This window comes from Rhinoderma darwinii, chromosome 1 (genome assembly GCF_050947455.1).
Source record: "Rhinoderma darwinii isolate aRhiDar2 chromosome 1, aRhiDar2.hap1, whole genome shotgun sequence".
In the NCBI taxonomy this organism is placed as follows: Eukaryota; Metazoa; Chordata; class Amphibia; order Anura; family Rhinodermatidae; genus Rhinoderma; species Rhinoderma darwinii.
In genome coordinates this window covers 337846942-337859866 of record NC_134687.1, presented here as the reverse complement: position 1 = coordinate 337859866, position 12925 = coordinate 337846942, and the positions used below count along the sequence as shown (strand labels likewise).

Below are 12925 nucleotides of genomic sequence, written 5' to 3'. Positions count from 1 at the left end.
GGGCCACCGGACCCTTTCTAGGTGGACCTGGTTTATTGGGGAAACGAAGGTGGAACCTCCTGACCAATACCCCAGCGTGAACATCCCGGGCGGGTACCCAAGTCCTCTCCTCAGGCCCGTATCCTCTCCAATAGACCAGGTACTGGAGGGAGCCTTGGACCATCTTGCTGTCCACAATCTTGGCCACCTCGAATTCTACCCCCTCAGGGGTGAGAATAGGGACAGGAGGTTTCCTCGAGGGAGCCAAGGACGGGGAGCAGCATTTGAGGAGGGAGGCATGAAACACGTTGTGTACTCGAAAAGATGGGGTCAACTCCAGTCGGAAGGAGACAGGATTGAGGACTTCAATGACCTTGTACGGCCCTATAAACCGGAGAGCAAACTTCTTGGACGGGACTTTAGGGCGCAAGTTCTTAGACGATAGCCACACCAGATCCCCGACTATAAACAAGGGGTAGACCCCTGACGAGTTACTGACCCGGTTATTAAGGGAAAATTCGGCGAGGGGAATGAATGAGACCCAATCATATTGACAGTCAGAGATAAAACACCTTAAATATTGTTCTAGAGACTGATTAGTCCTCTCAGTTTGGCCATTAGTTTCAGGATGGAAGGCAGAGGAGAAGGACAGATCAATCTCCAACTTTTTACAGAAGGCTCTCCAAAACAATGAAACAAATTGTACCCCTCTGTCAGAAACAATATTGACAGGGACCCCATGGAGACGCAGGATGTGTTTGACAAACAAGGTAGCTAACGTCTTAGCATTGGGTAGTTTCTTGAGGGGCACAAAGTGGCACATTTTACTGAAGCGGTCTACTACAACCCACACCACCGACTTGCCTTGAGATGGAGGAAAATCGGTGATAAAATCCATGGAGATATGGGTCCAAGGTCTCTGGGGAATGGGCAAAGAACGAAGTAAGCCCACTGGTCGGGACCTGGGAGTCTTGGACCTAGCACAAACCTCACAAGCGGCGACGTAGGCCTTAACGTCTTTAGGCAACCCAGGCCACCATAGTTTCTGGCAATGAGGTGCTTGGTACCATTAATAAAATGTTTTTTTTTAAAATACTTTGTAGAGAATCCTTTGCAGGCAATGACTGCCTGAAGTCTGGAACCCATGGACATCACCACACGCTGGGTTTCCTCCTTTGTGATGCTTTGCCCAGCCTTTACTGCAGCTGTCTTCAGTTGTTGCTTGTTTGTGGGTCTTTCTGCCTTAAGATTTGTCTTAAGCAAGTGAAATGCATGCTCGATCGGGTTGAGATCTGGTGATTGACTTGGCCATTGCAGAATATTCCACTTCTCTGCCTTAAAACACTCCTGGGTTGCTTTCGCAGTATGTTTTGTGTCATTGTCTATCTGTACTGTGAAGCGACGTCCAATCAACCTTGCTGCATTTGGTTGAATCTGAGCAGAAAGTATATCCCTGAACACTTGAGAATTCATCCGGCTGCTTCTGTCTTCAGTCACATCATCAATAAACACTAGTGACCCAGTGCCTTTGGCAGCCATGCATGCCCATGCCATCACACTGCCTCCACCATGTTTTACATAGGATGTGGTGTGCTTTGGATCATGAGTCGTTCCAAGCCTTCTCCATACTTTCTTCCTCCCATCATTCTGGTACAAGTTGATCTTAGTGTCATCTGTCCAAAGAATGCTGTTCCAGAACTGGGCTGGCTTCTTTAGATGTTGTTTGGCAAAGTCTAATCTGGACTTTCTATTTTTGAGACTGGTTAATAGTTTGCACCTTGTGGTGAACCCTCTGTATTTGCTCTCATGAAGTCTTCTCTTTATGGTAGACTTAGATACTGATCCACCTACTTCCAGGAGAGTGTTTTTCACTTGGGTAGATATTGTGAAAGGGTTTTTCTTCACCATGGAAAGGATTCTGCGATCATCCACCACTGTTGTCTTCCATGGACGTCCAGGTCTTTTGGAGTTCATCAGTGCGCTTTTTTTTCAAGAATGTATCAAACTGTTGACTTGGCCACTCCTAACATTTGTGCTATCTCTCTGATGCATTTCTTTATTTTTTTTCAGCCTAACGATGGTCTGTTTCACTTGCATTTAGAGCTCCTTTGACCTCATGCTGTGGGTTCACAGCAACATCTTCTAAATGCAAATGCCACACCTGGAATCAACTCCAGATCTTTTACCTGCTTAATTAATGATGGATTAACAAGGGAATAGCCCATGCAGCCCATTAAAGAGCTTTTGAGATAATTGTCCAATTACCTTAGGTCCCTTGAAAAAGAGGCAGCTACATATTAAAGAGTTGTAATTCCTAAACCCTTCCTAAAATTAGGATGTGTATAGCCTCAAATTAAAGCTGAGAGTCTGCACTTTAAGCCCATATTGATTATATAACTGTATATTCTATATGTTCTGGTAAACAGCTAAAATGCCAAAACTTGTGTCACTGTCTAAATATTTCTGGACCTAACTTTATTCTATTATTTCAAGGCTTTCTATTTTACTCTTTTCCTGTTAACCAGTATGAATATTTAATATCGCTTATGTCTATATTTTATGTGCTGATAATTCTCATTATTAAATGCAGAAAAATAAAAAATGCGTAATTTGTATTCACGCCATTTACTGATCACCATAAATAATATGTTCACTGTGTTGAAACATGGCTCTTTCTGCAACTGAAGAAACTCCATCAACATGTATGTATGGCATTATTGTCAGGTAAACTTCTTTTCCAGTCTGATTTGCGAGAGCTTTAAATTTCTGTTCAAGTGCTTAGGAGAGAATTCCAATGACTCTGCTCCTGGCCGCTCAACCAGTGTATTTGTGCTTACCCAACATCAATCTCTCTAATTTACCTATATAATTCTTGAATATATAGTACTTTAGGGCAAACTGGTATACAAGTTAGTACTGGCAGAATACATGGTCGTTCATTAAGGGACCGCAATTATGATAAAAATAATTACTTTTCAAATGAATTTTTTAATAAAAATCTGTGGGGGACTGGCAGTGTCACAGCTTACCTCCAGTTACAGACTCTATTACTGTAAAACATACCTCGCCGATCTATACAACGAGGATAGGGTTCCATTAAGGACTATAGCATAAAATGTCAATTCTTATACAGTTTAATAAAATCGCTTTTAATATAACTCGTTTTTCCTTCTTTTGATCAGACGTCACCATTGTCCACACCGTGCTTCTGGAATATATGACAAGCTTGAAAAACCTAGCCTGATGTCTGAATACACAGATAAATACCCTGCACACCAGTATAAACCAATGGGCACCTACAAACCAAAAGATGCCTACAAAAAAAACAACAATAGAGATGGAGTCTTTGTCTACTTTCAGGTTAGACATGGTAACTGGTTATATCTTGCAACACTGCTTCTTGGCCCTTAAGAATAGTCATTCTGGCTTGCAAAGATAAGAGATGGATTATGTTTTTGAAGACATCTGGCAAATATATGCAGATAGGTACAATTAAAAGTAAATTAGATTCACTTGAGTTTTAAGTATGTTTTGTAGCATCTGTCATAATATGATGCATACGTTATTTAATGGTTGCACCCATTTATGAAGCAGTGTTATTTTATGGGTGAAATTCTCGAAAACGAATATAATACAATAACATAGTGCAAAATATTTATTCATTATTTTTACTGAGTGTAAAGGGAGTTTTCTCCCAATAGTCGATGACACATAGGGGTGTTACTCTAAACTGTATGAAATACGTAAATAAGTGTTTGCACTTTAGGGCTTCATAATAAACACACCAGTTATATATTATCTAAAAATATGATATTTTGTTTCTTTCAGTATGACTAGAGCATTGTCCATTCTTTAAATAATAGATGGCTAATTCAAAATGCTGTAAACATTCTGTAACCTGGATTACTGAGAAAAACAAACTGAACCTGGTTGCTGCCTGCTTTCTGCTGCATGACATTAAATTACTGTATTTAAGGTGAATGTAGATATGTGCTCACATGTATTCTGGGACACCAACCGAAATTTCAGGACCCAATAGAGTAAAATAGTCAAGAACCTTCCCCCACTTTTCCCACTGTGAACTTCACTGGAGAAAGGGACTGCTGTGAGTGATTAAGAAATGTATATAGCTCACCTATAAGTCTTATTCTATGGATGGCCTTGTACATGAAATGCTATGTACGCAGCTGGAGAACAGCTTATCTATACATAAAGCTGTTTGGGGGAGTGTGTGTTCTACCATGCACATGGCTGCCCAGATCTGGGGGACCACATTTTTATCAGTGTATATTACAAACTTATTGATGGTTTAGTGTTTGGTAAAATGAACACTACATGTTAACGCTACAGTCCCTTTAATGCTATAGAATTCACTTGGTGGGCCTTGGTGGGGGGGAGGCTTTAGGAGTGATATTCTGCTTAATTATCATATTAGCCCTCCTTATTTCCCACCTCCACAGCTATATATATATATATATATATATATATATATATATATATATATATATATATATATATATATATATTAATATATTCTTATTACTGTTGCTATAACTGGCGTAAGGCTTCATCAGTGTGTAATTCTAGTATAATGTATACCATATTACCCAACAACGTAACCTGTTGAGGAATATATCATGCAGCAACTGAAAAATACCAATACAACACTAGTAAACATAAAATCAGTAGGAAACATTACCAAAATAATTGCATGATGGAGAGCAACATGAAAGCTACACTCCCTTTTTCAAAAACCTGACTGGAGGGTGTCATAAATATGGCATTTGTGTCGAATATCATTTTTTTGAAGCTCGTAACCAGAGAACTGGTGTAATTGCACTGATAAATATTCCCCAATGGGGAGATTCCTGGTGTTTTGTGATGGTGAAGAAGTTTTATGGTAGTATTTGTGGTGGTCTAAAGTAGTAAAAGGATTAAAATAGCTATAATTAATCTAAATAGGTACAAAGTAATGATTAATTTAATAATTTATCTTTATAGGGGTCAGAGCTGCATTTTCTGTTACGTTACAGAGATTCAAACCCACTGATTCCCTTTAAACAGCCATAAAGTTTATGCATATTTTTTTTATACAGCTTCAATTGAAATCAATATTAGCTGTATATATTCATATAAAAAGAGCCCCCCTAGTGGCAGCTGAATGCAGAATATAATTCTGAATTTGACGGCAGCTTCCCCTTATTTAGCTGGGTCCCTGATGGCAATCCTGCATGTATGGGAATGTCTAATTTCATAGTGGCATAAATTCGGTTTTAGATTAATGGTGGTTAAATATTTGATTCACAATTATGCTTTGGAAGAATCAGCTCTTACATTATAAATACTCTATTTTAATTATGATTATTACAATTTACCATCACAAAGAATAAAGAGCACAATGCTATTGTACTGCCTTGTGTTAAGATATAAAAGATATTTCCCTGTCTATGTTTTAATTTGTTTTTCTGTTATTTTTCCCATTAGATTTTTCCATATTATACTTGTCTTTGTTCTCAGTCGAATACAATTAAATTATTGGGTTAAAAGAGACTCTCATACATCTTGCTATACCAGTAGAAAGGAAATCACCGTTTATTAGGTCTCACTTCAACAGGTCATAAACATAAGGTAGCTGTTGGTGGAACACTTGTGCAGTTGACAGCTATATCCCCGACCTTGCCATGAATATGCACGCTCAGCACAGTTTTTCTAAATGAGGTCCAAAGTTTCTTTAAATTCCAAATTACTTGCAAACAGGGATAGTGACCTGTGCCAAAGGTCAGCAGACATGAAAAATGTTGTCTTGTGGAATCGCCAAAGGTATAGGATCAGTAGTGACGATGATCCAAGCAGGATCATGGACTAGAAATTCTTGAAGGAGAAACCTCTATTTCAGCTATGTAATAAGGTATCAACCTTTATCCTTCACATTCTTGGAATCTGGTCAGAAGGTGAAGACAAAATGTAATTGTAATGACAGGGATAGGGAAACAGACAAGTGAGCCCTAATCTACCCGCCACTCAGTCCCTGCCTACTTGCAACGACCCGCCCTAGGCGACGGGGTACAACTGGGCGACGGTCCCTACACTCAATAAGTGCACGACAGACAACAGACAAGGAAACACAGAACAAAGGGAAACGGGGCAGTTGCCCACGGCAACACCGTGAGCAACAAGAGTAGTAAACGAGCCGAGTCAAACCAGGAGAGTACGAGGTGCCAAACGTAGAGCAGGAGAGTAGTGAACAAGCCGAGTCAAACCAGGAGTGTACGAGGTACCAAACGCAGAGCAGAAGAGTAGTCAGTAAGCGAGGGTCAATACGAAGCAGGGACAAGTAGTTCAAGAAGCTGCAGCAGGGCCAGGAAACCAACAGAGAACAATCACAAGCAAGGAGGAACAGGAAAGGCAGGTATAAATAGACAGAGGGTGGGAGCTAGCTCCGTCTGGCCAGGCTGTGATAGGCTCTCCCACTCCTAAGCCTGCCATCCTGAGTGGTGGAAGATGGAGTCAGTCTCACAGACATAGAAGCAGGTGCAGACTGATTACCTATGGGCGTGGATACAGAAGCTGTGCCTGGCAGATCCTTAACAGTACCCCCCCTTTTATGAGGGGCCACCGGACCCTTTCTAGATGGACCTGGTTTATTGGGGAAACGAAGGTGGAACCTCCTGACCAATACCCCAGCGTGAACATCCCGGGCGGGTACCCAAGTCCTCTCACTTCAACAGGTCATAAACATAAGGTAGCTGTTGGTGGAACACTTGTGCAGTTGACAGCTATATCCCCGACCTTGCCATGAATATGCACGCTCAGCACAGTTTTTCTAAATGAGGTCCAAAGTTTCTTTAAATTCCAAATTACTTGCAAACAGGGATAGTGACCTGTGCCAAAGGTCAGCAGACATGAAAAATGTTGTCTTGTGGAATCGCCAAAGGTATAGGATCAGTTGTGACGATGATCCAAGCAGGATCATGGACTAGAAATTCTTGAAGGAGAAACCTCTATTTCAGCTATGTAATAAGGTATCAACCTTTATCCTTCACATTCTTGGAATCTGGTCAGAAGGTGAAAACAAAATGTAATTGTAATGACAGGGATAGGGAAACAGACAAGTGAGCCCTAATCTACCCGCCACTCAGTCCCTGCCTACTTGCAACGACCCGCCCTAGGCGACGGGGTACAACTGGGCAACGGTCCCTACACTCAATAGGTGCACGACAGACAAACAGACAAGGGTACAAAGAAGCCAGGGAAATGGGGAAGTTGCCCATGGGAACACCGTGAGCAACAAGCGAGGTGAACGAGCCGAGTCAAACCAGGAGATGAGCGAGGTACAAAAACGCAGAGCAGAAGAGTGGTCAGTAAAGCCAAGGTCAATCACAAGCAGAGGATAAGAAGTACAAGAAGCTGCAGCACGGCCAGGAAACCAACAGAGAAGAATCACAAGCAAAGGAGGAACAGGAAAGGCAGGTATAAATAGACAGAGGGCGGGAGCTAGCTCCGTCTGGCCAGGCTGTGATAGGTTCTCCCACTCCTAAGCCTGCCACCCTGAGTGGTGGAAGATGGAGTCAGTCTCACAGACATAGAAGCAGGTGCAGACTGATTATCTATGGGCGTTAACCCTGCCTGTTCCTGGCAGATCCTTTACAGTACCCCCCCCCCTTTTATGAGGGGCCACTGGACCCTTTCTAAGTGGACCTGGTTTACTGGGGAAACAAAGGTGAAACCTCCTGACCAATATCCCAGCGTGAACATCCCGAGCGGGTACCCAAGTCCTCTCCTCAGGCCCGTATCCTCTGCAATGGACCAGGTACTGGAGGGAGCCTTGGACCATCCTGCTGTCCACAATCTTGGCCACCTCGAATTCTGCCCCCTCAGGGGTGAGAACAGGGACCGGAGGTTTCCTCGAGGGAGCCAAGGACGGGGAGCAGCGTTTAAGGAGGGAGGCATGGAACACGTCGTGAACTCGAAAAGATGGGGGCAACTCCAGTCGGAAGGAGACAGGATTGAGGACTTCAACGACCTTGTACGGCCCTATAAACCGGGGAGCAAACTTCTTGGACGGGACCTTAAGGCGCTAATTTTTAGACGATAGCCACACCAGATCCCCGACCACAAGGGGTTAGCAGAACGTTTTCTATCTGCCTGAGTCTTTTGTATGCTCTGGGACGCCTCTAGGTTCTTCTGAACCTGAGCCCAGACTGTGCACAGTTCTCGATGAACGACCTCTACCTCGGGATTGTTGGAACTACCAGGTGAAACGGAAGAGAACCGTGGATTAAACCCAAAATTACAGAAAAAGGGGGAGACCCCTGACGAGTTACTGACCCGGTTATTAAGGGAAAATTCGGCGAGGGGAATGAATGAGACCCAATCATATTGACAGTCAGAGATAAAACACCTTAAATATTGTTCTAGAGACTGATTAGTCCTCTCAGTTTGGCCATTAGTTTCAGGATGGAAGGCAGAGGAGAAGGACAGATCAATCTCCAACTTTTTACGGAAGGCTCTCCAAAACAATGAAACAAATTGTACCCCTCTATCAGAAAAAATATTGACAGGGACCCCATGGAGACGCAGGATGTGTTTGACAAACAAGGTAGCTAACGTCTTAGCATTGGGTAGTTTCTTGACGGGCACAAAATGGCACATCTTACTGAAGCGGTCTACTACAACCCACACCACCGACTTGCCTTGAGATGGAGGCAAATCAGTGATAAAATCCATGGAGATGGGTCCAAGGTCTCTGGGGAATGGGCAAAGAACATAGTAAGCCCGCTGGTCGGGACCTGGGAGTCTTGGACCTAGCACAAACTTCACAAGCGGCGACGTAGGCCTTAACGTCTTTGGGCAACCCAGGCCACCAATAGTTTCTGGCAATGAGGTGCTTGGTACCCAAGATGCCTGGATGGCCAGATAGTGCAGAGTCATGATTTTCCCTAAATACCCTTAGACGGAATTGCAGGGGAACAAACCGCTTGTTCTCAGGAAGGCTCCCGGGAGCTGAACCTTGATCAGCCGCAATTTCAGAGACTAAATCAGAATCAATAGAGGAAATGATTATACCTGGAGGCAAAACACATGCAGGATCTTCCTCCAAAGGAGGGCTGGCCATGAAGCTACGCAACAGTGCATCAGCCTTAATATTTTTAGACCCAGCCCTACCCTTAGGGAGCTTAGCTCCTGGTACCAAATCAATTGCGCAATCGTATTCTCTATGAGGAGAAAGAGAATTAACAGAAAAACATGACGTCATGCATTCATTACCCCATTTGGTAAGATCCCCAGTATTCCAGTCAAACGTGGGATTATGCGACTGCAACCAGGGAAGGCCTAAAACCAAATTGGACGATAATCCCTGCCTCACCAGTACAGAGCACTGCTCCAAATGCATGGAGCCAACAAGGAGTTTAAAAACAGGGGTATGCTGTGTAAAATAACCATTAGCAAGAGGAGTGGAGTCGATACCCACTACCGGGACAGGTTTAGGCAAATCAATCAATGGCATAGCTAGAGACATAGCAAATTCCACAGACATAATATTAGCAGAAGACCCTGAATCCACGAAGGCACTGCCGGCAGCAGACCTACCAACAAAAGAGACCTGAAAGGGAAGCAAGATTTTATTACGTTTCATATTTACAGGAAATACCTGTGCGCCCAAGTGACCTCCCCGATGATCACTTAGGTGCGGAAGTTCTCCGGCTGCATTCTTACGCTTAGGACAGTTGTTCACTTGATGCTTGTCATCCCCACAATAGAAGCAGAGACCATTCTTCCTGCGGAAATCTCTACATTGTTGGGGGGACACGGAGGCCCCGATTTGCATAGGTACCTCCGAGTCTTCCGGGGAGGAACGAAGCAACGGAACCTCGGGAGGCATCATGGGGGAGTCAGAGGAGAAAACACATAAACGTTCACGTTGTCGTTCCCTGAGACGTCGGTCAAGTCGTACCGCTAAAGCCATAACCTGGTCTAGGGAGTCAGAAGAGGGATAGCTAACTAGCAGGTCTTTCAGGGCGTTCGACAGACCCAACCTAAACTGGCACCTTAAGGCAGGGTCATTCCACCGAGAAGCTACGCACCACTTCCTAAAGTCAGAGCAATACTCCTCAACAGGTCTCTTACCCTGACGTAAGGTCACCAGCTGACTCTCGGCAAACGCAATCTTGTCAGTCTCGTCATAGATTAGTCCGAGAGCAGAAAAAAAGATCAACGGAGGAAAGTTCAGGGGCGTCAGGAGCCAAGGAGAAGGCCCATTCTTGGGGCCCTTCGTGGAGCTGGGACATAATTATACCCACCCGCTGGCTCTCAGAACCTGAGGAGTGGGACTTTAAGCGAAAATAGAGCCTACAACTCTCCCGAAAGGAGAGAAAACTCTTCCGGTCCCCTGAGAACCGGTCAGGCAACTTGAGGTGGGGTTCAAGAGGTGAGGTGAGGGGGACTACCAAGGTAGCATCAGGCTGGTTGACCCTCTGAGCCAGGGCCTGGACCTGTAGGGAGAGAGCCTGCATTTGCTGAGCCAGGGTCTCAAGGGTGTCAATAGTAGTGTCAGGGACCAGGGTAGACTAGGTATGGGCTTGTGATTATGTAATGACGGGGTGTGGGGAAACAGACAAGTGAGCCCTAATCTACCCGCCACTCAGTCCCTGCCTACTTGCAACGACCCGCCCTAGGCGACGGGGTACAACTGGGCAACGGTCCCTATACTCAAAAGGTGCACGACAGACAAACAGACAAGGGTACAAAGAAGCCAGGGAAATGGGGAAGTTGCCCATGGGAACACCGCAAGCAACAAGCAAGGTGAATGAGCCGAGTCAAACCAGGAGATGAGCGAGGTACAAAAACGCAGAGCAGAAGAGTGGTCAGAAAACCCAAGGTCAATCACAAGCAGAGGATAAGTAGTACAAGAAGCTGCAGCACCGCCAGGAAACCAAAAGAGAAGAATCACAAGCAAAGGAGGAACAGGAAAGGCATGTATAAATAGACATTGGGCGGGAGCTAGCTCCGTCTGGCCAGGCTGTGATAGGTTCTCCCACTCCTAAGCCTGCCACCCTGAGTGGTGGAAGATGGAGTCAGTCTCACAGACATAGAAGCAGGTGCAGACTGATTATCTATGGGCATTAACTCCGAAGCTGTGCCTGGCAGATCCTTTACACGTATCCTCTCCAATGGACCAGGTACTGGAGGGAGCCTTGGACCATCTTGCTGTCCTCAATCTTGGCCACCTCGAATTCTACCCCCTCAGGGGTGAGAACTGGGACAGGAGGCTTCCTCGAGGGAGCCAAGGACGGGGAGCAGCGTTTAAGGAGGGAGGCATGAAACACGTCGTGTACTCGAAAAGATGGGGGCAACTCCAGTCGGAAGGAGACAGGATTGAGGACTTCAATGACCTTGTGCGGCCCTATAAACCGGGGAGCAAACTTCTTGAACGGGACTTTAAGGCGCAAGTTCTTTGACCATAGCCACACCAGATTCCCGACCATAAACAAGGGGTTAGCAGAACGTCTTCTATCTGCCTGAGCTTTTTGTATGCTCTGGGACGCCTCTAGGTTCTTCTGAACCTGGGCCCAGACTGTGCACAGTTCCCGATGAACGACCTCTACCTCGGGATTGTTGGAACTACCAGGTGAAACGGAGGAGAACCGTGGATTAAACCCAAAATTACAGAAAAAGGGGGAGACCCCTGACGAGTTACTGACCCGGTTATTAAGGGAAGATTCGGCAAGGGGAATGAATGAGACCCAATCATATTGACAGTCAGATATAAAACACCTTAAATATTGTTCTAGAGACTGATTAGTCCTCTCGGTTTGGCCATTAGTTTCAGGATGGAAGGCAGAGGAGAAGGACAGATCAATCTCCAACTTTTTACAGAAGGCTCTCCAAAACAAAGAAACATATTGTACCCCTCTGTCAGAAACAATATTGACAGGGAGCCCATGGAGACGCAGGATGTGTTTGACAAACAAGGTAGCTAACATCTTAGAATTGGGTAGTTTCTTGAGGGGCACAAAGTGGCACATCATACTGATGCGGTCAACTACAACCCACACCACCGACTTGCCTTGAGATGGAGGCAAATCGGTGATAAAATCCATTGAGATATGGGTCCAAGGTCTCTGGGGAATATGCAAAGAACGTAGTAAGCCCGCTGGTCGGGACCTGGGAGTCTTGGACCTAGCACAAACCTTACAAGCGGCGACGTAGGCCTTAACGTCTTTAGGCAACCCAGGCCACCAATAGTTTCTGGCAATGAGGTGCTTGGAACCCAGAATGCCTGGATGACCAGATAGTGCGGAGTCATGAATTTCCCTAAGTACCCTTAGCCGGAATTGCAGGGGAACAAACAGCTTGTTCTCAGGAAGGTTCCCGGGAGCTGAACCTTGATCAGCAGCAATTTCAGAGACTAAATCAGACTCAATAGAGGAAATGATTATACCTGGAGGCAAAATACAAGCAGGATCTTCCTCCGAAGGAGGGCTGGCCATGAAGCTACGTGACAGTGCATCAGCCTTAATATTTTTAGACCCAGCCCTATAGGTAACCAAAAAAATGAATCTGGTAAAAAATAACGTCCATCGAGCTTGTCTCGGGTTTAGCCTCCGGGCCGATTCTAGGAAAACCAGATTTTTGTGGTCGGTAAGGACCGTTACCTGGTGCCTAGCCCCCTCCAGGAAATGGCGCCACTCTTCAAATGCCCATTTAATGGCTAAGAGTTCGCGGTTGCCAATATCATAGTTACTCTCAGTGGGCGAAAACTTCCTGGAGAAGTAGGCACAGGGACGGAGATGGGTGAGGGACCTGGTACCCTGGGACAAGACAGCCCCCACTCCCACCTCGGACGTGTCAACCTCCACGATAAATGGCTCCATTTGGTTGGGCTGAACCAACACCGGGGCCGAGATAAAGCACTTCTTAAGGACCTCAAAAGCCTGGACAGCCT

At 45.0% G+C, this 12925-nt stretch overlaps 1 protein-coding gene across 1 annotated transcript in view; it reads left to right on the top strand.

Annotated features, from left to right (window-relative positions):
• Window positions 1-2644: 2644 nt before the first annotated feature.
• SAXO1 (stabilizer of axonemal microtubules 1) overlaps window positions 2645-12925 on the top strand; it is a 30088-nt gene continuing 19807 nt past the window's right edge. The window contains 3 exon segments of the mRNA XM_075859037.1: window positions 2645-2703; window positions 3162-3297; window positions 3299-3339. Coding sequence (XP_075715152.1) covers window positions 2645-2703; window positions 3162-3297; window positions 3299-3339 — 236 coding nt within the window.